This window comes from Globicephala melas, chromosome 13 (assembly GCF_963455315.2).
Source record: "Globicephala melas chromosome 13, mGloMel1.2, whole genome shotgun sequence".
Taxonomy (NCBI): domain Eukaryota; kingdom Metazoa; phylum Chordata; class Mammalia; order Artiodactyla; family Delphinidae; genus Globicephala; species Globicephala melas.
The window spans coordinates 58,032,997-58,060,853 of record NC_083326.1 but is presented as its reverse complement, the minus strand read 5'-3'; the positions used below and the strand labels follow the sequence as shown (position 1 = coordinate 58,060,853).

General features: G+C 38.5%; 1 protein-coding gene across 3 annotated transcripts in view; it reads right to left on the bottom strand.

The window, feature by feature from the left end:
• Window positions 1–4,299: 4,299 nt before the first annotated feature.
• Window positions 4,300–27,857, bottom strand: part of ARHGAP28 (Rho GTPase activating protein 28) — a 149,357-nt gene continuing 125,799 nt past the window's right edge. For 2 of the 3 annotated variants that reach the window (XM_030836650.2, XM_030836651.2), the window contains 7 exons: window positions 26,155–26,237; window positions 23,205–23,402; window positions 22,768–22,881; window positions 15,785–15,841; window positions 13,265–13,389; window positions 10,202–10,266; window positions 4,300–8,102 (listed from right to left, as the gene is read on the bottom strand). In XM_030836650.2, coding sequence (XP_030692510.2) covers window positions 8,008–8,102; window positions 10,202–10,266; window positions 13,265–13,389; window positions 15,785–15,841; window positions 22,768–22,881; window positions 23,205–23,402; window positions 26,155–26,237 — 737 coding nt within the window. In that variant the 3' untranslated portion in view covers window positions 4,300–8,007. The remainder of the gene's footprint in view (window positions 8,103–10,201; window positions 10,267–13,264; window positions 13,390–15,784; window positions 15,842–22,767; window positions 22,882–23,204; window positions 23,403–26,154; window positions 26,238–27,857) is intronic. The other variant, XR_009566486.1, reaches the window with a different exon arrangement.

Genomic DNA, 27,857 nt, shown 5'->3' with positions numbered 1-27,857 from the left:
CAAGAAAACTTTTCCATTTTCCTGAACAAAGTATATCTGTAAACTGTACAATTTTTAAAAATTAAGATATATAGAACTCAAATTTGTGTATACTAATACCTTGAGAAGCTTTTAGAGAAGTAGATTTTAAATGTCAGTCTTACAATTTTTAGGGGGGGTGGTCTTCTGCTAAAGGAAGACAGCTTGGGGCAGCACACACACTTGAACATTAAGAAGGCATCCGTGCGCCTGAGAAGTACATACAGTCTGGATGGACTCACAGTTTGTCGACTGTCATGTCTCTTTATGTGGGGACCAGCATTGGTGCTACCCTAGCCTCAGTCTCATGAATTGCATCATCACATCAGTCCCTCAGGAAACTTCGACAGTTCCATGTCCACTGCAGAGCTCTTCCAGGAGTGCCACAGTCTGAGGAGCGGCCTCCTTCACAAGTTCCCTCACTTCATGCACAGACCACCATGCAGGGCCTGGTAGCAGCTTGTCCCCTTGCTGTGAGGTCAGGTTCAGGTGGTGACCAGGGACTTCAGTTCTCTGTGGATTTGACAGACCTCAGATAACTGTCCTTGGTCGCCATCAGTGACGGTTTATTCAGAACTGGTGATGAGCTTGATGTAGCTGACACAGGCTGGAAAGGATTCCTGCAGTAAAGGTAAGAGTTGATGGGATTTCTCCAGGTGGGGTTCGGAGAGTTAGTTTGCTGAATCCATGGGTTTTCCGGAAAGCCTTTGCTTTTTTGCAGGCAGGCGTGTCATTTCCTCACGAAACGATATTAATGCATCTGGCGGGTAGAGCTCTATTGCGGTGGGCGTTAGGGGAGAGAGGGCTAGCCTAGGATGGAGGCTTCTGGGAATGTCATTTGGCACATTGGTTCCCTGATATGTCTTATTTGGATGATTGCCTTTTGTCATTTCATCTTGAGGAGCTGTGATTCACTGAAGGAAGGTGGACAGGGTTCCTTCCCCACCCGAGGAAGCAGCAACCACGTCCCCTCAGTGGAGGAATCCATGAACTGTCCAATTTGGAGGGCATGATCCACACAATGTGTGTGGGCAGCTGCAGGCCCTGCTCTGCCCGGGTGAGCACTGGACCTTCCCTGTTGGTTTCAGAGACACGGGCTGCAGAGGTCCCTGCCGTGCTGGGCTCAGCAATGTCCTCCTCCGCCGAGTGGAAAGCCAAGGCTCTGTCTAGCAACTCTACCCATGTCGAGATGTAGGAGAACACAAACTGGGAAAACTCCCTTTATTCCTACCTTTAGGCCTTTTCAAAGGCCTCAATGTATGAATGCTGATTTTTGTCCGGGAAACATTTTTGAGAAATTAGCCTTCTTGGGGCCTGAGGTCTGTCCAGGCGGCCCAAGCTCTCCTGATCTCCTGCCTGCTATCCTGGCGGTTGGGGGCCGTTTTCTCTGGAGACCACGTTGACCACTAAGTCATTCTGAAAGGAGACTGTGTTTTTGCCTTTATTTCCTGATGGTTGTAAGACATCTGTCAAGTGATACTATCCGACTAAGAAATATCTCAAGAATTATAGCAATGACCAACAGCCCCTCTCTAGGCATTAAATGTAACACAGTTTATCCCCTTTAACGCCTCCACCATTGCAGGCAGATCAGATAAGGGGTCCTCCTGTGTGTTGCTTCATTCCCGCTGTAAATTAGTGAAGGCTGCTTTGGTAATTCCTTCTTAAAGAACGTGGGGTTTGTGACTTCAGATCCTTAGTGCTCCTGAGAGGAACACTGGCCCAGCGACACATCCATCTGGAACCCCGGGGAAGGCTGAAGTAAAACATCTTGGTTTCCCCCCGCATGTCCCAACAGGCTGTGTGTCCAAGGAATCCGGAAGCCTTTGTAAGTCATTTCTGTTGTCACTACTGTCCAGTGTTGGCTGTGACATGGCCCCTGGAAGCCCAACAACGGCAGTCAAACCTGCTGAAGAAACGTGGAGACTTCGTGCTCCCCTCCAAACCAACCTTGAGGTCACTGGCGGGAGGAACTGCAGACTCCCCCGACTCCTGGAAAGGAGCACGCGAAGATTCGGTCTCTTTCCAGAAGTTGTTCCAATGGAAATCATCAGTTTGCACAGGAGATATTCTTGACTGTCCTTCTGGACAGTCTCACAATCTAAATGTTGTCCCTGGTGTCCTGCCTGGTGCTGTTTTCCAGGCAATGGTGGTGGGCGAAGCCTGGCCGTTTTCCAGGGTCCGGTCACAGGGGAATCCAGGGCACCATGTTTGGGGGCCCAAGCGCAGAGCCCAGGCCTAAGTGTGTGCAGTTGGTTTCTTTTACAGCTTTACTGAGGAATAACTGACATACAATAAACTTGACAGCACATACTTAAAGGTGTACAGTTTGATGACTTTGAGCGTATGTATCCATCCCTGCGACCATCACCACATTCAGCATAATGAACATACCCATCACCCCCGAGTTTCCTCCTGCCCTTTTGCAACCCCTCCCTCCCAGTCCTCCTTGAAACCCCTCACACACTGTTGCAAAGCCGAGGACAAAAACAGGAAAGCTACTCTACCCATTCAACAAGTCTGGTACAACCCTGGCTCCAAAACAAGGTAAGGGAATTGTAAGACAATTATAGATCAATTTTACTTTTGGACCTAGATGTGAAAATCCTCAATAAAATGCTGGTTAGTTGAATTCCTCGATTATAGAAAAAATATGACCAATTACAATTGCACCCCAGACTCCCTTTTTTATTCTCCAGTGTGTTATATATTTTTCACTAAATCTATGTTTTCAGTTTCTTAAAATTTTATGGATCCAATTTATCAATTATTTCCTTCTATGGCTAACTTTTTGCTGCCCCATTGCAGTGTGACATAGTGAGGGCCACATGGTAGAAAAGCCAGTTCCCAATCTGTCATCTAAAGACATGGAGCTAAGGGCTGCGCTGCTGTGCAGTAATAAAAATGTTACACAAATGCAGAGCAACAGTTGAGAATGAAGTGTTAGAGCATAAAAGTTCACAAACAAGATGACACTCTGTAGGAGTCAGCATGTGATTGTTAGTTGATAAAACTCAGATGAACCTTTGGTGACTGCCCTCCACCTGCTCCCAACTTCTGTCTGGCCTGTCAGGAAAGGTGTCATTTACTGCTGGGATGATAAGAGAAGCAGGTATGTGGAAGCCCCCAGCATCCCTGGGAATTCCTGAGTCTTTTCCATCTGCTCATATGCTTTGCTGTCAAACCCCATTTTGCAGAGATCTTTGGAATTGAGCTAATGTACTTCATCACTTGTTACAGCCAACAGGATTCCAAATTGATGTAGTGGAAGAGGTTGCAACTGGGCTCAAGCAGGGTGAAAAGCTTCCAGGATGGCCAGCAGAGGAGAGCACCCACTCCACAGTCAAGAGCCAGGGGGAGAGGGACTTCCCTGGTGGTGCAGTGGATAAGACTCCACACTCCCAATACAGGGGGCCCAGGTTCAGTGGGATCGCACTGAATCTACAGATATATTTGTGGAGAACTGACATCTTGCCAATTCTCTTCCACCCACCTCTTCCCATCTAGAAACATACTGTATCTATATATTTACTCAGCTACTTTCATTTCTACCACAAATATTTTGCTTTTAGTATAGTAGTAGTTTTCAGTATACATGTTTTGCATATATTTTGTTAAATGCACTCACAAGTATTTGTTTTTTGATGTTATTCTAAATGGAAGCTTTAAAAATTTATTTTCCAATGGCTTGCTGCTAGCATAAAAAATACTACTGATTTTTATATAATAATCTTGTATTCCATGACCTTGCTAAATTATCTTATTAGTTCTAATAGTTGAAGATACCTTAGGCTTTTATACATAAATAATCATATTATTTGCAAATGGAGACTATTTTATTTCTTCTTTTCTAACCTTTATGCCTTTTATTATTTCTTTTCCTTGCTTTGGTATACAGTAAAATGTTGAGTGTAAAAAAATCATGAATGAGTACTGAATTTGCCAAATGTCTTTTCTGTATCAATGGAAAAGATTCTTTTTTTTTTTTTAAGTGCAGATTAAAAAGCACTCAAACAAGTTTAGTAAATAGTTTTTGCACAAACATCCACCATTACCTTAGTGCCTCGTGATTTTTGCACAAGACCACCATCTGGCTAGTAGGTGACAGAGACTGGGCTCAGACACAAACCTTTTGAATTTAAAGCTCCTTTTCTTTCACCAGCACCATGGTAACCTCAGACTAGTTGAATATAAGAATTCTCATGATAATGTTTTTAGTTTTTTCCTCTTTATTTTTATGGATAAAATGCAACATACATATTATACTTAACAATGAAACTGATGGGATGAAAGAACATTAACTTTTGAGATGGGAGACAACATAAAAAATTGGCAACCTAGTGACAACATGATTTTTCAATCAAAGCACATAGTTTTAGAAAAGTTGGAAAATGCCTAAAAGAAAAGATGTTATTTTTAAATTAAGGGGTGTGTGTGTGTGTGTGTGTGTGTGTGTGTGTGTACAACTGTTGAAAATGTTTGAAAGAAACATTTTAATCCATGTCATATTATTTTTTATTAAGTGACATATTTATGGAAAAAAAAAAACCGTTGAAAGTGCCTGTCAGAAAACAAACTATTCAATCCCGTAATATATATTCCTTTCAGACATGTGATACATTTATGAAAAACAGTTGAAATATGCTTGATAGAAAGAAGTTTAATCTCACGCTACTTTTAGTCAAGTGCAATGTGGGGAAAGCGGTTGAAAATGCATGAAAGAAGATGAAGTGAATTCCTACATTTGAAAACCTGTGATTCAGCACAGTTAAACACACAAGACAATGACTAAGGGACACGGATTCTCTCAGCGTCTACACCACACATCATAGTTACAGAGTATTTGGTTTTAAAGCTTTTGCTAACAATATTTTACATCATTAAATGTATATTATTAAATGTACACTGAAAGCTAACTGAAGTGACTTAAATAATAAGATTCAGGAACAGTTTGTAACAAAAATTGTTAACGTCTGTTATTTTTTTCTCCCAAGAAAGACAAGTGAGGTAGTTTATATTGTATATACATTGTAAAGAGATTAATATTCCAGTTTGTTCAAAGGTCACTCCTTGAACTCACTAAACTCATTGTTCAATGACTCCAAGAATCATATCCCCAAGTGAGCTGTTTAGCAAAGGGATCTTCTTTCGTAGAATGGAGGAAAGAATGAGCCTGTTCTAGGGGTTTTTTTTCTGAATAATTGTTCCTAAAACGTTAACTTTCTCTAATGTTTTCGTAGATATAATTTTCCTAATTGTACACCAAGAGCGCTTGGGAAGAGATGAGGTGGGAAGCTATCAAGAAAAGAATTTAGAAGCCCAGTATCTGACTCTTCTTTTGTTTGCAGATATACTATTCATGTTTGCTTTTACACTATTCACTGTTACAGATTACTGTAACTATTTTAAAAAACAACTCTTCATAAGGCAAAGACAGTTTTTTCAACACTTAGGTGACCAGCAATTTTGAGTTTTAATTGTAGGGGTTTGTTTATTCATTAAGAATAAAATTATTCATTAAGAATAAGATTAGTAAAAAAAAGAAAAGTAAAAATTAGTAAAAAGAACTTCTTTAACCACACAAAAATTAGTTTGTGTGTCTACTGGAAATTCTTCTCTAATCAGTTTGTTAACTTGATGACTAAAAATTCAGGTTATATCCAATGATATTGGTATTGACGTGGGCTTCCATATCATATAGTTATTTGAAAGTTGTCACACAACCTTGGATGCACTGAAGTGATTAAAATTATTGACTGGGCTAAGCCTTTGACATCTAAAACCACATAAAAGTGCATAAGAAATTCAGAAACTTAGTTTTTTTTAATCTGTCATCTGTTAGCCATTTATTTAAAACTAATGACTAATGAAGTAAATCTTAAAACCTTTAGAACTTATGCATCTGTCCTAATGTGTTTTCAGTCAAAAGATATAAAAAAAATTCCCAAATAAAAAATTAAATGGATAGATCTGTGAATTTTCTAAACACAACAGAATATATTCTAAATGATAGGAAATTCAGTGAGAAAAATCAGTCATTGTTTTAATATATACACAGAAGTGTAAGGCAGCTAATTTGAAGAATTTCTTCCATGTATGTGGGCATAAATTACAGCCATCTTATGTCTTGGACCTTAGCAACTACATGAAGTAAAATGTTTACTCCTGTTGTTTGAATTGCAAAAATGATAACGGCATTTTCTCAGACCCTCAAAGTTCATTATGTAAACTCACATGCCGTCAATTAGCCATACATTGAAAACTGATGAAATGTAGGAATAAATATGAACCAACAGAACACATGTTTATCTTCTAATGGGTTTTCAGGCAAAGGAAATAAAAAATTCTCAAATAAGCAAATAAAATGAATGGATATTTGAGTTTTCTATAAAAATATAACAAAATTCTAATGGCCAGAAATGCAATTATCTACATGTTGAATATAAATTATGTTTTTATAGATATCAAGGCATAATGAGCATGTAAAAGATTTCTTCTATACTATAGGCTTAAATTATTATCACATTTTGTTTTGAGACTTGGTAAGTAGATTAAATGTATTCTGCATTGGTGAGCAACTTTGTCTATTGTTTGATTTGCAAGAGAGAGTCATTTGGGCGTTAAATCTCATTAAAACTGGTGTAAATTCATCAAAATCTCAATCTAATTAGTAGATTCTAATCCAAAGCACATACATGGGATAAATGAGACCTCTGTCCCCATTTCTAACCAACTCTAGAATGACTATACTGCAGTCTCCAAATGAAAGGCAGGGCTGTCCAACCCCCCAGCAAATTTCAGATTTGCTCTCAATTAGAATCATGAATTGTGCTTTCTCACCAACTGCAGGTCTGGAAAATGGCTCCGTGGGATCTTGATAGCGAGGCAGTTTTCAGCTCACCAAACATTCATCTGATTTTAAAGCCTGATGCTAATCCACAGTGCTTGGCCAAGTCTATGATTGATGAACAGAAACAAAACCTGTTTTTACAGCATACAAAATCTGGATATAACAGTATTTTTCAGCACTCTTGAAGAAAGAGCAGTTGGACAAAGGCAGTTCTGCAGTTTAAAACTGGGGCTGCAGAAGTGATTCTCTACAGCTGTGAAATATAAAAAATGATATGTTTGATGAGGAAAGGAAATCTGTGCCTGGCACATGGAAAGCTATTCACTGAGCACCATATTCATGATGAGGAAATAGGGGCCCTGTGACCGTTGACTACACCAAAGGTTATGGACGCACAGGAACAGCCCTTTTCAACCTAACCTTAACTATGGGGACCTGTGCTCATAAGAGAACAAGCTTTAAGAATGTCAGTTTTCAACAGCCCAAGATAGGGAAACGTTCATTTGCACCAGAATGCAGACAGCCACAATACAGTACAGCATACATAACAACACAGTGGTTTTTAAATAGAAGGTTCTCCTCCTCCAATTCAGAAGCAAGTCAGAGCATAAACATTGTTTGTGTGACTCTGGAAACTGATTCTCTTTGGTAAGTAGATCTAAATTATTTTTCAGAGCAGAAATTTTTGTTATTTCTGGCATCCTTGTTCAAAAATGTCTATATATATATAACATAAGTATATAAAAAAAAGTCTTTTCCACCTCTTGTGTTTGGTAGCATTTGCTACATCAAGAAGTGCTTCTTATCCCCAGGTAGAGGACCAAATTCATTTCTGCTGTGAAGTCAAAGTATTAGAAATGATTAGAGTTCCATATTCTATATTGGCCTTTCTTCTGGAAGGATCACATCCTCTTTACTTCACTCTTATCAAAGAACCATCATGAGAAAGCTTCAGCTCAAATGGTCAACCAGTTCCTCTTCCACAATTCGTGTTGACACCAGTGGGAGACACCAGTTGGGCTGAGAAACACCAAGAGGGTTCTAGGAACAAACATGTCAAAAGCAGTCTTGTTTTTTCCCTACCAAATGTAGGACTTCTTGGCAGGTAATGCACGATAGCTGCCATCTTGGGGGGTATTTCAAACACTTGATTGGGGTTTAATCACCCATTCTGCCTGGGGATTTACATGATATACATCCAATATATAAGCCTCTGGATCCAAGCAGTGCTGTCCTAAAAGAAAGAAAAATCAGAGTATGTTTTCAAAAGTGCACACTTCCGTGCGTGTGTGTGCATGTGTGCATGTATGTGTGTTTGCAAGGCTCAAATAAGGCCAGTATAGTTCCCTCAGCCAAAAATGAATACATTTTAAAGTTTCCTAGCAAAGCCAGCCTTCCTCCCCTCTTTTCTTTGCTTCTGACTATGAAGTACTTCAAATAAATCCCATGTGACACTGGGGAGCAAACAGACACACTAATCACAAGCAAATTGTTCCCTAGACTCACTACATCAATTAGAAAAATATGACAAGAACCTGTTTCAGGTATCAATTCATTTATATGATAATGAGCACTAATGATCATTTAGATGACAATACATATCCTCTAACGGTTTTATTGATAGAAACTTGACCAGGACTAGACACTAATATCAAGTTCATTTTAGGGAAGGTCATTTCATTTTTCCTGTGGGCAGGAGATCTGGAATTGATAACAACAAAAAGATCATTCCATGGGGGCAAATACATTTGAAAATTCTTATGTACAGTGTGTTCGAAATGTATACTAAAGTCTCAAACAAAAGTAGCAATATTTAATTGCTTGCCTGATTCATTCATTCATTTCTCAAATATTTCTTGAGTTATTACATGCCAGGCACTATTGTACGGGCTGAGGCTACAGCAATGCATCAGACAGTCAAAAATACTTGCCCTCGGGGTGCTTACGTTCTAAAAGTGGTAAAAGGCAACTAGCAAATAAGCAAGTATGATAGAAAGTAAGTCTGATGGTGATAAGAACATGAGAGAACAAGAAATTGGAGAAGGCGCAGAAAGAGGGTCCAATCCAGGAAGGTCTCACTGAGAAGCTGATACAGCGGCCAACACCTGACAGAGGTAAGGGAGTGAGGAAGGAACCATCCAATGGAAAGCATCCAGGGCAAAAGTCAAAGCGGATGTGAAGGCCCAGGGCAAGATGTGCTGGGGACTGGATATGAAAGCTGGTGTCCAGGGGAGTCTGCACATGATGTTGAGAGATGGCAGCATCCAGGTGCCTTCAGAGCAATGAGGTGCACTAAGTTCACCATGGCAGGTAAGTGCAGACAGAAGTTCCAGTGCTCCGAGGTTGAGAGGGTGAGAAGTAACAGGCCGAAGAGACTCAGAAGGAGCAGCCTGTGAAGTGGGGGGAAAGCCAGGAGCTTAGGGGGTCCTTGAAACCAGGTGAAGAGAGTGTTTTCTTAAAGAAGGGAAAGATCAACCCAGGCAGTTGTAAAGACAAAATGAAGCACTGGATTTCACAACAGAAGAGTCCTCCGGTGACCTCGACCAAAGAGCAATTCTGAAGTGTTGAGGGGTAAAGCTTGACTGGAGTGCCTTCAAGAGAGAAGGAGAGGAAGAAACTGGAGTATATACACAAATGATCCAAGGAGTTTTTGCTATAAGTGGAGCAGAGAAATGGGAGTAGACTTGAAGGGGGTCAAGAGAGAGTTTTGTGGAGATGAGAAAAATTACAAAACTGTTTATGCAGAGAGAAATGGTGTGGTTGGGAGGGAAAAGCTGATGACAGAGGAGAGGATGGGAGACTGACCAAGCCCTCGTCCACAGGAGGGAGGCGCCGCCCTAAACAGGAGCACGGGTATTTCGTCCCAACTGTGAAGGGGGGCAAGAGGAAGGTAAGGACACAGAGGCACGTGGACGGAATTTTCTTTTTACTCCTTTCTGTCCCCCTTCAGGGGAATAGGAAGAATGAATCTGGACTGAGAGTTGAGCAGGAAGTTCAACACAAAGGATGTCGAGATGATGAAAGTGCCACAATTTCTCCTTTCGTTTGCATGAATCTCCAGACTCTCCAACTTTCAGAGTCACATTTAAAAGACGCAAAAATCTACTCCACATCGACTAAACTATTTACATTTAAATTCTGAAAATATTTTCGGAAAGTCATACTGTTCTTATGTGAGATTTAAAAAATCTGACACAGTGATTTTGATTTTCTATCTAAAGAAATTTGTAAAGTACACTTTTACAATAAGAGCAGCATATTTCTTTTAGAGAATCAGAGAATGTAGGAGTAAAAACATTAAAGCATTAAAGAAAAACATTAAAGAATGCTTACCTATATTACCTCCAATTTCATATAATCTTTGGTTCTGGATCTTAATGCCTTCCGATGAACCATGACTGAGAAAAGAAGAAAGCAATATAATTTAAACCCTCCTCTGTGATCTGGGGTAAACCTGTGGATTAAATAATCATGGCAACAAACAATCATTCTGCCTTGGGTGAAATACACCACACAAATCATTATTATGACTGAAGTGATGATAAAATCTTTTTTTTTTTTTTGCTTGACACAGACAAGCATCTGAGGCAGAGAGGAAGCTGGACGCCGCCAGGCTTCACGGCCACCCCAGCCCTTCCATCCACCACTGTCAGCTCCTCTTAAGAGAGGACACCTTACTGACACACCAAGGCTGGCCAAGGAGCAGCTGGATGTTTAATATTGCCTTGTCATGGGCCACATTACTGTCAGTTCAAAAGCCATCAGGTTCCATTTCTGTATTTGCCAAAAATTGAATGAGATTCTTTCCTCAGCCCATGGCACATTTCTAAGCTTGCCCAGTGCTTTGTAAACTAACGTTGACTTTGTTGCATGTTTCTGCCCTTTGTTGCATGTCTCTGCAAGTCAGAGAAAATAATTGTCCAATTTTAATCTTCCATCCCAGACTAGGCTGCCGGGGCAGAAGAGTCTGGAAAGACCATCGCTGAGCTCCTGTCCTGCCCACTAGAACTGTCAGCTTGGTTACTCAAAAAGATGGTCTTTGGCTCTCTGCTGTGAGGGAGAAGGACGTGCACCCTCTTTGTTTAATTAAACATTTTATTTGAGATAGTTGTAGATTTGCATGTGGTTATAAGAAAATATACAGACACATCCTTGTGTACTCTTTACCTAGTTTCCCCAATAGTAAAATCTTCCAATACCCTAGTGTGATGTCACAACCAGAAGCGCCACATGGATTCTGTCAAGGTACAGAACATTTCCTTCCCCACAAGACTCTTCTTGTTCTCCTTATAGCCACACCCACCTCCCTCCCCCTGTCCCCATCCTCCACCCCTTATCCCTGGATTCTACATTTCTATAAACTTGTCATTTATAGAAACGTTATATAAATGGAAACACACAGTATGGAACATTTTTGTAGTGGCTTTTTTTTTTTTCAGTCAGCATAGATCCCGGGAGATTCACCCAGGCTGCTGCATTTTTACTGCTGCGTAGCACATGTGATATGGATGGACCACGGCCTGTTTAGTCATTTACCTGTTGAAGGACATGGGTTTTTTCTTTTCCAGTTTTTGACTATTATAAATAAAGCTGCTATAAGAATTTGTGTACAGGTTTCTGTGTAAACATAATCTTCATTTCTTTGGGATAAATGCCCAGGAGTGTGAATGCCACATCACACGACAGTTGCATATTCAATTTTATAAGAAACTGTCAAACTGTTCTACAGAGTGACTAGACCATTTTACATTCCCACCACCGATGTATGAGTAATTCAGTTTTTTTGTATCTTCACCTGTACTTGGTGTTGTCATTATTATTACTTTTTAGCCATTTTCATAGGTGTTTAATATGTCATTGTGGTTTTGTATTTCCCTAATGGTTAAAAATACTGAACATCTTTCCATGTGCATATTTGTCATTTGTATATCTTCTTCTGTTCATGTCTTTTGCCCATTTTCAAATTGGATTGTTTGTTTCTGCACTGTTGAGATTTGAGTGTCCTTTATACATTCTAGATACTAGTCCTTCATTTGATATGTACTTTATAAATATTTTCTCCAAGTCTTTAGCTTGTCTTTTCATCTTTTAAACAGGGTCTTTCAGTGTACAAGTTTTCAATCTTGATGAAGTCCAATTTACCAATTTTTGTTTCATATGAGTCATACAATGTCAAGTTTAAGAAATTCTTCACTAGTCCTCTATCACAAAGGTTTTCTCCTATGTTATTTTCTAAAAGTTTTATCCAGTTGCAGAAGATCTCCTCTTCCTAAATTTGCTGAGTTTTTATCATGAATTGGTGATGGATTTTGTCAAATGCTTTTTCTGTATCATTTAACATGATCACATGATTTTTCTCCAATTGATATGATGGATTACAGTAATTGATTTTTGAATGTTAAACTAATCTTGCATACCTGAACTAAATCCCACTTGTTCTAGGTATAATTCTTTTAATATACTTTGGATTAGATTTGTTGAGGGCTTTTGTATCTAAGTTCATGACAGATATTAGTCTGTAGTGTTTGTTCTGTATTATTTTGGTCTGGTTTTGGTATCGGGGCAATACCAGTTTCCATGATCACTCTCCTCAACCTCTGGCAATCACTCAGCTACCCTGCATTTCTAAAATTTTGTCATTTCAAAAATGTTATATAAATGAAGTCTTGCAATATGTAACCTTTTTTTGCTCAACATGGCTACTCTTTTCAATATGATTGGAAAGTTGCTTTTAAAGGATATCCATCAGTTGTACTAGAGACCATCAAACTGTACCTGCTTTATCATGGTTAGATTTAAACTAGTGCTTCTCGTCTTTTAAAAAACCTCAGGGCAAATGTTTATCCCTGAATAAGTATGCCTGTACAACAATTATCATGATTTATGCTCTTTAACGTGACTTAAGGCAGATATGCAAAAAATATTTTGTCAACATCACTCTGATCCTAAGGTTTATTGGTAGTAGGTTTTAGGGAGACCAACAGCTATGATGTTCACTCAACTACATAAACTCTACTTGATATAGTCATGTTACAGCCCAGTGGAGCCTGGAATAATGATATTCCTAGAAATCTATCAAGATATCTACAAAACTAACTTGCTAATTTTTTTATTCAAATAAAAAGTAAAACCAATTGAGTAAATGAAGACACCGGGACAGAAGATACCTATTTTAGAATCCCAATTGTAGAAATTCCTTGAAAAAAAACTTTTGTTACTGATAATTCTATGGTCTACTTAACTTCTTTCTCTACTTCTGATTCTTCATTTACTGGTGAAGTCCTTACAGTAACAGGTTCTAAGTTTTCAAAAAGGTCAAATTTTCAAATGCCTGGAGTTTCTCATCAGATAAAAGTTCATCTTCCTGTACAGAGACTCATATTCACTTCTACTCACCTGTTCTCATATTGAAATTTCGCCAAGATGTCTTTGGCTTTGGTTTGACTGTTGAGTTGAATGGCCATGGACACCTTGGAGAGAAGGGGCGCGTGGATCCTTATGACTCCCTCCGGCACGTCAGACTGCCAAGGAGGAAACATGCGGTACATTCTGTTAAACTCAATGATTACACTTAAGAGACATGAAAATCAGTGGCATTCCAAATTAGGGAAACATGTAAACATGACCAGGATTTAACCAGAATGAAACATTGCTTTCTTCCTAACAGGAGATTTACTAATGACTAAACTTAATCTGGGATTTTACTTTTGTTACAGGCTTAGGTCTCACTATAATGCCTTAAAATCATGAGGGAAGAAAACTGGGTTGTGTTCATTGCAGCACTATTTACAATAGCCAGGACATGGAAGCAACCTAAGTGTCCATCGACAGATGAATGGATAAACAAGATGTGGCACATATATACAATGGAATATTATTCAGCCATAAAAAGAAACGAAATTGAGTTATTTGTAGTGAGGTGGATGGACCTAGAGTCTGTCATACAGGGTGAAGTAAGTCAGAAGGAGAAAAACAAATACCGTATGCTAACACATATATATGGAATCTAAAAAAAAAAAATGGTTCTGATGAACCTAGGCGCAGGACAGGAATAAAGTCGCAGACGTAGAGAATGGACTTGACACGGGGATAGGGAAGGGTAAGCTGGGACGAAGTGAGAGAGTGGCATGGACATATATACACTACCAAATGTAAAATAGATAGCTAGTGGGAAGCAGCTGCATAGCACAGGGAGATCAGCTTGGTACTTTGTGACCACCTAGAGGGGTGGGATAGGGAAGGTGGGAGGGAGACGCAAGAGGGAGGGGTTATGGGGATATATGTATGCATACAGCTGATTCATTTTGTTACACAGCAGAAACTAACACACCATTGTAAAAAAAATTATACTCCAATAAAGATGTTAAAAAAAAATCTGGGTTGTGACAAAAATCTAATGTTTTTATCAGTGCATTTTCTTGAACAATGTCCTAAATAAGCCTACTTGAAGTAGGATTCTGTATTTCAATTTATTTTAAGAAAATCAACCTTCTGAAAAATTTAAGGATCTAATTGAAAAATGTGGCTTTTCAAATATTCTTTTTCTTTAGTCAGTAGCAATGAATGGTCACTCCAAATTGAATTCCAGATGGGCACCAAACTTGATTCTTCAAAGTGTCCTATTAACACTGTGAAGAATGGAGTGTGGACAGCTGTTGGGGAAGAGTGTCCCTGCTTTCAGGTGCTCTGATTGGCTTGGGGACCTCAGAGCTCTCATCTAAATGAAATATTCAAAGAATGGTGCTGTCTAATTAACAATAAAGTCTCTTTTGTTAGAATTGAATGGAAAATTCCTTTTGTTTCAAAATCTTGAATGTTTTAAAAATTAATTCTCTATTTGGAGATAAGCAGAAATAAATTTCTATTTGAGGATCTGGCTACTCTTCAGGTAATTGTTTTAAATCTGTGTTCTCAAGGGACAATACTGTTGGTGTAGTTTTATGTGAATTGACTCAGTATATCCCCTAGAAAAAATGTGTTATGGATTGAATTGTGTCCTCCCTCCCGCCCCCAACCAAATATGTTGAAGTCCTAAGCCCAGGACCTCAGAATATGACCTTTTTTGGAAATAGGGTCATTGCAAATGTAATTAGCTAAGACGAGGTTCAAATTGGAGCACGGCGGGCCCTTAATCCAATGTGATTGGTGTCCGTATAACAGGACACACACACACACACAAACAGGGTGAATGCCATACAAAGATGGAGGCAGAGATTGGAGTGATGCATCATCTGTAGGCTAAGGAAGGCTAAGGACTCCTGGCGTCACCCGAAGTTAAGAATGATGTCAGAAACACGTCCTCCTTTCACGACCTTCAGAAGGAACCAACTGAATCAACACCTTGATTTCGGAGTTTTAGCCTCCAGAACTGTGAGAGAGTAAATTTCTATTGTTTTAATCCACCCTGGTATTGTTACTGCAGCACTAGGAAACTACTTTTTAAGGGTCAGTTCTAACAGTACTTTTCTACTATTACCTGTGAGAAGCAGGAGAGCATGCCAGGGAATGGCAGTGAGTGGTTTAGAGCTGGGAGGGGGCAGGGAGCCCCTGGTTCACTGCAGTCGAAAGCACCCTCCCAAAACACTCCTGTGGGCATCTCACGTCTGTCCCCTGCCAGCTCCACAGAAGCCTCTTAAGATAAATTTCACACTCCTGATATCATTGAGCCAGTTATAATGATCACATTTTCCCTCTAACTTTCTAGAGTATTCACTCTTGTGAACAGAATGTCTAACCACAAATTCTGAGTCATCAATTAGTTGAGTCCTTATACATTCCTTCATGTGCTACACTGGAAATGTCAAGTTTGAAGGTGTATCATGAGCAAAATTATACACAGATGAGGTGGATATAGCCAAAGAATACTGTGTAAGGAGTTAATAATTAGGGAGGAAAGGAAATGATTTGTTTTCTTACCATTCTTCTTGTAGAGGGTGATTTTTGTAGTACCTTTGAAGTCTTGGGGCTTATAACCTAAATAAAAAACAGTTAGTCTTTAGGATTAACATTGAGAAAACAAGCATATGCTGCTGTTGGAAGTGTAAACTGGTACAATCTTTATGGATAACATTTTGGCAATATTTATCAAATTATAAAATGCATATGCACTCTGACCCAACAATTCCACATTTATAACTTTATCCTTCAAATAGACTTCATTTGTGAGAAATGACATATGAACATGTTTATTCACCAATGCATAAACTTTAATAGCAAAATATTGGACACAATCTAGCTGTTCAGTGATACGGGAATACTTAAATAAGTTTCAGTGTGTCTATGGAATACCATGCAAAAGAAGCAAAGAAGAAGGCTGTGGACTGATGTGGAATAATCACCATGATTTCATAAGTCATTAAAGAAGATGCAGGACAGTGTTTCAAGTATGTTATCATTCATGTAAAAAAAAGGGGGAAGACCATATATTCGTATTTGCTTGTATGTCATAGTGTCTCTCTGGACATATATGTACCTGTGTGTTCCTGTGCACACACATGCTGTCATTGGTTGTCGACATTACTTGTGTTCAGGAGGGGAAGTCAGAGATGGTCAACTTTTATTCTATAGTTTTTCCCCTTCCAATATTTTGAATTTTGTAAACTGTCAATGAATTGTCTATTCCAATCAAAGTCAGGAAGTAAAAACATAGTATAGTACAACAGAACTGAAGAAAGACTATTTCTTCATCTGTAAGCGCTTGCTTTCATGGTACTTATAGCCTTTTAAAATTTTACTTAGTTCTATTTATAATTAAAACATTAAAGCAACTGACATTCATATAGCATTATACAGTTGACCCAGTGCTTTACACCCACATTATGTGAGTTGATGCTAATGACAACTCTGTGAAATAGATATCATTACTTTTTTCCCCAAATTGAAAATGTTTTTTAAAAATTTTGTTGGAGTATAGTTACTTTACAATGTTGTGTTAGTTTCTACTGTACAGCAAAGTGAATCAGCTATATGTATACCCATATCCCCTTTTTTTTTTATTTCTTCCCCATTTAGGTCACCACAGAGCATTGAGCTCCCTGTGCTATACAGTAGGTTCTCACTAGTTATCTATTTTACACATAGTATCAATAGTGTATATATGTCAATCCCAATCTTCCAATTCATCACAACCCCCCATCCCCCTTGGTATCCATACGTTTGTTCTCTGCATCTGTGTCTCTATTTCTGCTTTGTAAATAAGATCTTCTATACCAATTTTTTCATATTCCACATATATGCGTAAATATATGATATTTGTTTCTCTCTTTCTGACTTACTTCACTCTGCATGACAGAATATTGAGGCTCTGAGAAAGAATTTAATTTGCCCTGGCTCACAAAGACTGACCTGACCCCAGCTTCAGCTCCACACACATCATACTTAGGCCGTTGAAGTTTTCCAGAATGAAAATGGCAGAGTAAGGACTCCAAAAGTCTGTCCCTCCATAAAAGTAATGAACAAACTGCCAAAAACTGTCATTGTCAACTTCTTCAGAACTCTGGAAACTAACCCAAAAGTTGCAGCCTGGGGAGTGCTTACGTAAGAAAAACAGCTGAATCTTGATAAGAGTGAACTTTGTGGCATTTTAACTTACACTTTCCCATCTCAGCTCCACAGTTCAGCGACAGCCTTAAAAATAACAGCCTGCGTTCCTGGTATAGGTACTGAAGGGAGCAGAATGGACCTCATTCACAAAAAATTCTAATTATTTGTTCCCTGGAAGACTGGCTTGCCTTTAACTTGCCTAACTTGGAACTTGACCAGTGCTAAAGCGGTGTAATGTTGAAAACATTTACAGGCAAATGTTTTAATCACTGCTGCCTGATGTAGTGGGTAAGAGTTGGGGGAAAAAATAACTAACGAAAAAATCTTGGGAGGCAAGCCTAGAGAATGAGATGCTTTGGGGAATAAGGTCTTTGAACAGCTCCAACATATACCTGAGAATCTAGAAGGACATGGGCATGCCCAGGACTGTACACATATTCAGGAAAGACCTGAAAAGAACTTAAGCTCTCACCTCTGGCTGACCTTTAAGCTCTGTCCAAACAGGAACTGAAGGTTCAGGTCAAGTTGTAAACTGCCTGGCTGAATACTGAAGGTGTGTCAAGCACACAAACACACAGAGCTCGTTTGCAAAGACTGGGAGATTTTTTTGGTTTCAGATATTTAAGATAATCTCTGTGCAAACATCAGCTAACCACTAGGCTAATGGAACAGAGACTTCAGTAGCCACACTAAACAAAGAATATAGACATAACAAAATTAGTTCAGCAGAAAAGTCATGAACAAATAAATAACAGCTATAACAAGCAGCAACCAGGGGGAGGGGGAAGAATCCAAAGCTGCCACATTTTAACATTCAAAATGTCCATTCTTCAATAAAAATTATGAGACAGGCAAAAAAAATGGCAAGAAAATATGGCCCGGACTTCCCTGGTGGTACAGTGGTTAAGAATCCGCCCGCCAATGCAGGGGACACAGGTTTGAGCCCTGGTCCAGGATGATCCCACATGTCGCAGAGCAACTAAGCCCGTGCGCCACAACTACTGAGCCTGCATGCCACAACTACTGAAGCCTAGAGCCCGTGCTCCGCAACAAGAGAAGCCACTGCAATGAGAAGCCCGCACAGTGCGACAAGGAGTAGCCCCCGCTCGCCGCAACTAGAGAAAGCCCTCGTGCAGCAACGAAGACCCAACGCAGCCAAAAATAAATAAATTAAATAAATTAATTTTAAAAAAAAGAAAATATGGCCCATACACAGGAAAAAAAAAGTTAGTGTCAATAGTTTCAAAAGAAACTCCTTAAGGAAGGCTAGACATTGGACGTACTTGAAAAAGCTATTTTAAATACTTTAAAAGAACTAATGGAAACTGTGTCTAAAGAACTAAAGAAAACCATGAGACTGATATCTCACCAAATAGAGAATATCAAATAAAGAGAATACATCATAAAAAGAAACCAAAAAGAAATTATGGAGCTAAAAAAAGTCCAATTGAAATGAAAAGCCTACTACAGAGGTTCAACAGCAGATTTAAGAAAGCAGAAGAGGGAATTCCCTGGTGGTCCAGTGGTTAGGACTCTGCGCTTTCACTGTTGAGGATCTGGGTTCAATCCCTGGTCAGGAACTAAGATCCCACAAGCTGCACGATGTGGTCAAAAAAAAAGCAGAAGGAAAAAATCAGCAAATCTGAAGATAGGTCATTTGAGGTTATCCAGTCTTGAAACAGGAAGAAAAAAAAATGAAGAAAGATGAACAGAACCTAGAGGAACTGTGGAACAACACCAGCACACCAACGTACACACAGTTAGAGTTCCAGAAGGAGTAGAGAGAAAGGAACAGAAAGAACGTTTGAAGGAACAATGGCTGAAAACTCCCCAAATTTGCTGAAAGACAATGATCTATGTATCCAAATAGCTCAACAAACTCCAAATAGGATAAAATCAAAGAGATTCACACCAAGAAACATCATGATCACACTGTCAAAAGACAGACATAAAGAGAGACCCTTGAAAGCATTAAGAGAAAAATCAATTCAAGTACAAGAGCTCCTCAATAATAATAGCTGATCTCCCAGCAGAAACCATGGAAGCCAGAAGACACTGGGGTGACATATTAAAATTGTGAAAGAAAAAAAAAATACTGACAAGCAAAATTCCATCTGGCAAAACAGTCCTTAAAAAATGAAGACTGGGAGTTTGGGGTTGGTAGATGCAAACTATAACATTTAGACACTCCCTTGATAAGCAAAAGCTGAGAGAGTTCACTGCTAGCAGACCTACCTTAAGAGAAATGCTAAAGAGAGTCCTTCAAACTGAAATGAAAGGACACTAGACAGTAACTCGAATCCACATGAAGAAATAAAGAATATCAGTAAAGGAAATTACTTAGGAGAATATAAAAGGCAATATAATGTATTTTTTGTTTATAATCTCACTTTTCCCTTATCTAATGTAAAAGACAAGTACATGACAATTATAAATTTATGTCGATGGGCACACAATTTATAAAGCTGTAATATGCAGCAATAACAGCATAATGTGGGGGGACAGAAGAATATAGGTAGAAAGTTTTTATATACTTAAGGTATATTAATATGAACTAGATTGTTATAAATTAAGATGTTACTTATAATCCCCAGGGCAACCACTAAAAAGATGATTCAAAAATATATAGTAAAAAACAACAACAAAAGAATTAAAGTGGTACACAAGAAAATATCTATTTTACACAAATGAAGGCAGTAATGGAGAAACTGAGGATTAAAACATGTAAGACATATAGTCCAAAATTAAATAACTGAAGGGAAAAATAGAAAGTTCTACAATAGTTGGAGACTTCAATACTTCACTTTCAATAATGGATAGAAGAAGTAGGTAGAAGATCAGAAAGAAAACAGAAGACTTAGACAACACTATCAACCAACTAGATCTAACAGACATATATAGGACAATGACAGCAGAATCCATTCTGAAGTACACACAAAACACTGTCCAGGATAGACATATGTTGGACCACAAAACAAGTCTCAGTGAAGTTTAAAATATCAAAATAATACAAAGTATGTTACATAACCACAATGGAATAAAATTAGAAATCAGTAACAAAAGGAAATTTAGAAAATTTACAAATATGGAAATCAAACAACACATACCTAAATAACCAATGGACCTAAGGGAAATTAGAAAAGACCTTGAAATGAACAAAAATGAAACACAACACACCAAAACTTACTGGATGGAGGAGAAGTAGTCCTCAGAGGAAAATTTATAGATGTAAATGCCTATGTTAAAAAGAAAGATCTCAAATTAATAGCCTAACCTTCCGCCTTAAGAAACTAAAAAAGCCAGCTAAACTCAAAACAAGCATAAGGAAGGAAACAATACAGACCTGAGTTTTAATAAGGACTAGAGAATAACAAAAAACTAGAGAAAATAATGAAACAAAAGTTGGCTCTTCAAAAAGACCAATGAAATGGACAAACCCTTGGTTAGACTGACCAAGAAAAGAGAGAGGATTCAAATTATTCATCAAGAGTATAACTGGGGACATTACTACAAACCTTATACAAATAAAAAGGATTATAAGAGAATACTATGAACAATTTGTATTTCAACAAATTAGATAATCTAGCTAAAACAGATAAAATCCTAGAAACACACAAACTGTCAATACTAACTCAAGAAGAAATAGAAAATCTGAATGAGCTATAACAAGTAAAGAACTTAAGTCAGTAATCCCCAAAAAAAAAAAAAAAATTCCTACAGAGAAAAGTCCAGGACCAGATGGTTTCACTGGTGAATTTTACCACACATTTAAAGAAGAAGTAACACTAATCTTTCTTAAACTCTTCCAAAAAATTGAAGAGGAAGGAGCACTTCCCAACTCATTCTATAAGGCCAGTATTACCCTGATACCAAAGCCAGACAAAGACATAGCAAGAAATGAAAAACTACAGACCAGTGTCCCTTATAAAAGTTGATGCAAAAATTCTCAACAAAATACTAGAAAGTCAACATAGAGTTGCCATATGACCCAACATATGCCCAAGAGAAATGCAACACAAATGAAAAATAAGAAGTGAAATACTGATACATGCTACAACATGGATGAACCTTGAAAACATTATGCTAAGTGAAAGATGTCAGACATAACAGGCCACATACTACATGCTTCCATTTATATGAAATGTCCAGATAGGTAAATTCATAGAGCTAGAAAGTAGATAAGAATGTGTCAGGGATTGTGGGGAGGGGGTAATGGGGAGTGAATGCTTAATTGGTATGGGGTTTCTCTTGGGGGGTGGTAAAGATAGTCTGGAATTAGATAGTGGTGATGGTTGCACAACTTTGTGAATATACTAAAAGTATATACTAAATTTTATACATTTTGAAATAGTTAAAATGGTAACTTTTATATTATGTGAATTTTTTCTCAAAACAAAATTTTTTTCCCAAATTTAATGTGCTGGTTCTAGTTGATCTGAAGTCACTTTGCCTATAATCAATGAGGGAACACAGCCATTCAGCCTGTTTGTGATAAATCAATTAGCAATACTCCTACCTTACTGCCTTGGGATTTACTACTCCTTTCCCTGAATGAACTTTCCCCTCCTTTCTCCCTTCCAAATGCTACTACCCATCCTTGAAGATGCAGCTCAAGTGCCACTTCCTCCGTGAAGTCTGCACACTTTCCACGTTGGAGCACATTTCTTTCTCCTCTGCATGATTCCCAGCACACTGTCTGTACGACACGTTTCACACTGAATGCATATTCATGGCTCTTGTGTACATTTCTCTACCAGATATTTCTCTACTAGATATACGTTCCTTTAAGGACAAAGTGAGTTTCCTGTATCTCTACATCCTCCTCAAGGCCAAATGCTATGCCTCACGATCATCCTCAAATTAAAGCAATAAAGATAATTCTAAAGCCTGTTTCCATTATCCATCTCCACACAGACAACCGCGCTAAGGCAAACATTCTTTGAAATGTAATGAATTTACACAAAACAACTTGAGGACTACATATTCTTTTAGTATCCAATCACTACAGAAATCTCTATCTCTACTTATTAGATATATTGACTACTGGATTGCCCTTAAATCCAGTTCACAGGGACTGAAATGTTGACTTTCAGCATTTGTAAGAATCATTTTGCCCTTAAGTAATCTTCATGACAGAGATAATTCAAAAACTTCAACTGCAAATCACATAATTCAACAAAATGTAAAGACCACAGTACTCTGTCATGAACACAATTTCCACAGTGTTTATAGTTATAAGACTGACACTTTATGAGAATATAACAATTTTGGTTCTAAATTACAAGCTACTTTGTGCATCACTGTGAGAAATAAGAGCCTGGGTGGCCATGATATTTGTGCATTTATTTAGTTATTACCCCTCGTTCTATGGTCTTCCTCCTTAGCAGCTTTTTGACACTTGGAAGCTGTTTCTTTAACAACATCGTGGCTTCATTCATTCTTCTGACTTGAGCGATTAAGAAAGATGGAACCTGGAGAAGAAACAGAGCTTGACTAGAAGGAAAACACTTGAGTTAAACCTCCCTGGTAGAGTCTGTCTTCTGGCCACTCAGTATCCAGGAACCAGGAACTGTGGTTCTGTCCTCATAAAGATTAGGAAAATCTATGAGGATTCCTGTTTAAAGGAAAATGTGTTCGGGAGCAGCCTTAAGGAATGATAAAGATGCCACCAGCAACCTGGGATTACTGTCTCCCACCTCTCCCTGTGCCTGAGGGCAGTGCTTGCTCACGAGTCTTTACATCTCCTGGGCGCTAGCAGACATGAGAACATCCTAGTCGTCACATTGTCACTCACCTTCCACAACATCTCCTGGTACTTTAGCATCAAGCGGATGATGTGGGCAGCGGTGTTTGCTAAGAGTAATTCTTCACAGTCAGAATGTTTGCTTCTACTGAAGAAAAGATTTGGTGCCATTATAGTAGAAATGTTCCATATACTCATCCGGTTTTTTGATTCGTTGGCAATGACTTTATTGAAGAATGTCATGAGGGCCTGATAGGAAACAGCACAGTGTCACTCTAGTCATTGTAAATTAGGAAGAGGCATCACTGATTACTATCACTCATTTCCATACCCGTTCACTGGGCCTCTGGAAAATTGTCGGAGCTACAGAATGGCTGAATGTGTCATGTGTCCCCTCTAACTGCTTAAAAGTACTAATGAGAAATGTGAAGAGTTTTTTCATTTCTCTGCTTCATAAAAGTAGCTCCATTTTTATGGAATTTGTTATGTTGGGATCTCTATAAATAATAGTTTGCATTTTCTTATTTTCTTTTACCTTAAACAAGCTTGACAAATATTAAAATTAAACAGTAAACAAGGGAGAGAAAGCACTACAGCTCAAATAAACATGAAATGCAGTTTTGTCGTGAAGGTAGAAAAGTAATTCACTCTTAATTTAAGGCATTACTGTTAAAAATTATTTTGTTTCCTTGGGAATGGAAAGTCCATTGAAAAAAATGAGTTTTAAAATAAATAAGTTATGAAATAAATGTCACGGGGATATAACATACAGCATGGTGACTATAGTCAATACTACGGTATTGCATATTTGAAAGTTACAAAGAGTAAATCTTAAAAGTTCTCTCAAGAAAAAAATTTTTGTAATGGTGATGGAGGATAACAAGATTTCCTATGGTGATCATGTTGCAGCGTATACAAATATCAGAACATTATGTTGCTTACTTGAAATTAATATGTTATATGTCAATGACACCTCAATAAAAAATTTAAAAATAAAGTAAAGAAAAAAATTAAAGAATAAAAACAACAAAATAAGTATCTCATTCCTCACTTCAAAAATATCTCAGTCAAAAAGCTGAAAACTTTCACTTTTTGGGTGTCATTTTTGTACTGCTTTTCAATTTTGGAATCTTCAGCAGACCAAAGGGAAATGACTACATGCACCTGTGCTCAGCATTAAAAAAAATTGAGAAAGCTTAATAAAAGTTTGGCTGAGCCACCAAAGTATAAATGCCTATCAGAACTTTCTAAAATTCACCAAGAGGGCTGAAATCCTAAAAGGAGATGCTCTTTGGTTTTCCAAGTTTGAATTCTGCTATAGTATGTGTAATGAGAAAATGGACAGCACATACTAGTGATAACAGCTAACATTTATTTGAGGGTTTACTGTGAGCCAGGCATTATTCTTAGTACTTTATATACTTCTACTCATTTTATCATCATTCCAAACCCTGTGAGGTAGGTACTATTATTGTTTTACAGATGAGGAAACTAAGATGGGGAGGGATTAAGTAGCTGTGCCCAGCGTCACTTAATTAAGTGGCAGAGCCAGGATCTGATCCAAGGAAGCCTAATTCTTGAGCCAGACATCTTGATCTCTACAACACACTAGCTTCAATCTTCATTCCAGTCACAATTCAGAATGGAAGAGGGAGGGAGAGAGAGAGAGACAGAGAGGATCTTCTGTTAGGAATGTACTAAATTCTTTGATAATTGCTACATTCTTAGTTATATGAAAGGGGAAATGACACTTTGACTCAGATATCTGATACTAGATTCATTCCTTTGGATAAAAAAAAAAAAAAAGCATTGTTCAGACAAAGCCAAACAAACAAACAAAAAAAAGCTAGTAAATTTCCAGCTTTTGAAAAATACCAAATTGTATTAAAACAGACATTCTTATGCCTTTGCCAGTCCCCATTCTTGGGTGGAGGATATAATATAATTGACATAGATGGTTTCACTTGGTAGGAGGAAAGGTCCTCACCAAACTGAAATGTCTGACAAGAGGTAGCACGAAGACTCATCTTTGTTTTCAGCATCATGTTTACTGGCCTCAAAATTATAACTCTTTCCAACTCATCCTCACCTCAATTTCATTTTAAAGATTCCAAGCACCTGGGGCTTCCCTGGTGGCGCGGTGGCTGAGAGTCCGCCTGCCGATGCAGGGGATGTGGGTTCATGCCCCGGTCCGGGAAGATCCCACATGCCGCGGAGCGGCTGGGCCCGTGATCTGGGGCTGCTGAGCCTGCGCGTCCGGAGCCTGTGCTCCGCAACGGGAGAGGCCGCAACAGTGAGAGGCCCGCATACCGCAAAAAAAAAAAAAAAAAAAAAAAGATTCCAAGCACTTGTTGTACTTATAACAGATTTCCTATTGTATACAGAATCATTATCAAAACAGCAACAGAAACTTTGATTTTTACAAACATAAAGCAGAGAAATGAATTTGAAATAAAAGGAGGGATATTTGGGATGGAGAACTATGGAATACAATTCTATCAAATGTTCTATTTTATATTAATGGAGAAATCACTTTTCTGAGCTTAATTTTCTTAATCTGGAAAATGGCAAGGTCCTATCAGGTGATCTGTAAACTTCTGGGATTCTATAATTCTTTAAATTGGATAATGGTAAGACATGAACATTCTAGAAATTTTATTTAAAGCAGGGGTTTCATTCACTTCTGACATTATTCCATTTAAGTCTTCCATCTTTGCTTCTTCTTCCTACTCCTAACCCTCGCCCAGTGCCTGGCACACTGTAGATGCTCAACATCTCTTAACAGGTTGAATGAACGAAACAAATGTTCAAAGAAGATTCCAGGATTCACATTCTTTCCTGGTTTCCTCAGGAGAACAGCGGTGGGAACAAGGAAAGGCAGCGGGTTTGCTGCAGGCTCAGCTGGTTGGTAAGTTGTCCTCTCAGTTTTCATTTTTCCACCTGAGCCATTTCCTCTGACCAATAAGAGTCAATGACAGACCATGAGGTCGATACAACATACCTGGGCTGTGTCCCTGTTGGCCTCAGGCAGTGCCATGATCATGAGGTGTAAGGCTTGAAACTGTACTTTGATGTGAGGCCCTCCTAACAAGAAAACAGAAATAACCACACATTTTGAACAACGCTCATGCATTCTGACAGCATTTCTTGCTAACATCTGGTGGCATACGAGGACCCTGACAGCTTTCAGTGGTAAAGACTCAGGTTTTGTGACTGACAATGTAAGTCTGTTCACTTGGACAGGAGCCTCAGTCTCTCAACTCCTTTTTAGCATCCTAGGATGCCACTGTAGGGGCAGGTGGCCAACGAGATCCTCAAAATTATTCTGGATCTGTATAACATTTCTCTTTTCAAAGTACTTTCATAGATCTTTACTTTTATGCTATAAACAGTTGGCTTGAAGTTCAATTCAAGAGAAAATAAATTTTATTTCCGTACAATGAGGCAGCCAAGCATAATAATTAGGAGCAGAGATTCTAGAACCAGATTCAAATTCTGCACGTACTATTTAGTCACTGAGTGACCTTGGGCAGGCTATCTAACCCCTGTTGCTTCTATTTTATCATCCATAAAATGGGAATCGTCATCATACCTACCTCACTGGGCCATTATGAAGGTTAAATGAGCTAATGTACAGAGTGTTTACACCAGTACCTGTACATAGCTACCTCCATAGGTGTTTGCTCTTGTTATGATCAGTGACGTTTATTTTAGCTCTTAAATGGACATGAAAGGGAAGGTAACCACAGTTGGATCTTTGGAGATCCAGAAGATGGCACCAGAGAGTTGGCATTCTACTACTGTGTGTTCTCAATATTGGCTCTTTTCCCATTTTAGGGAAAGGATTTTAGGAAATCTATCCACAACTGGATAATTCACAGCCAGCTGTGCTGAAAACGTAGGGTATTCCAGAGCATCCAGGCTTTGCCTGTTCTTTCTGTATTCTCCCCAAAATGGTCTCTTGGTAGGGAGGTCCTGCAGGGAAGCATGACGTTCTGTAACCCCCGGGGAGCTCTCAAGTTGAAGGAAAATCTATCCATTTATGACTCAGTGGATAAAGGCAGTCAGCTGCCTATAGAGTTACTTAGCTTTACAGTAGTGGAAACACTCTCGTGACAAACTACTAGGTCACAGGAGGTCGTGTGCATCCGAGTTAGGAGTACATGATTATTGTGTGTAACCACGTAATGAAGGAACAGTTGGGAGGAGTATTTATAGGCTCATATCATATTGTCTCAGCACAATCCCCATGTGGATTTTTAAAAATTTATGTCAAATTTGTAAACAAAAATGACACAGGTCCAGGTTGTTTTTGAAAATGGCTAATGCACACTGATGTGAGTTTGCCTGAATAACAGGCACTAGCAGGAGTATATCTCAGTACAAAGCATTTGGGGACAGATAAGACATTATTTTAGTGCATAAATTGCAGGCTAAGGGCTGTCTATAATTTTCCAATGCAACCCAAAAAAGCCTCTGGGGGGAAACAATAGATGCAGATGCAGGCTCTCTATTTCCATTAATTCCAGATAAATTACAAAGTCCCCTTTAAGATTAAAAATCTAAACTGGCAAATAATCCATTTTCATTTTGCTTAGAAAACCCAGCCCTACACTGTTTTGTGGTTAATAGTTTTGTAGTTAATTCGTTTATTGCACCCTGGTTAAGAGTCATTTTTTTCACTCCTGAGGTCATTATTTTCTC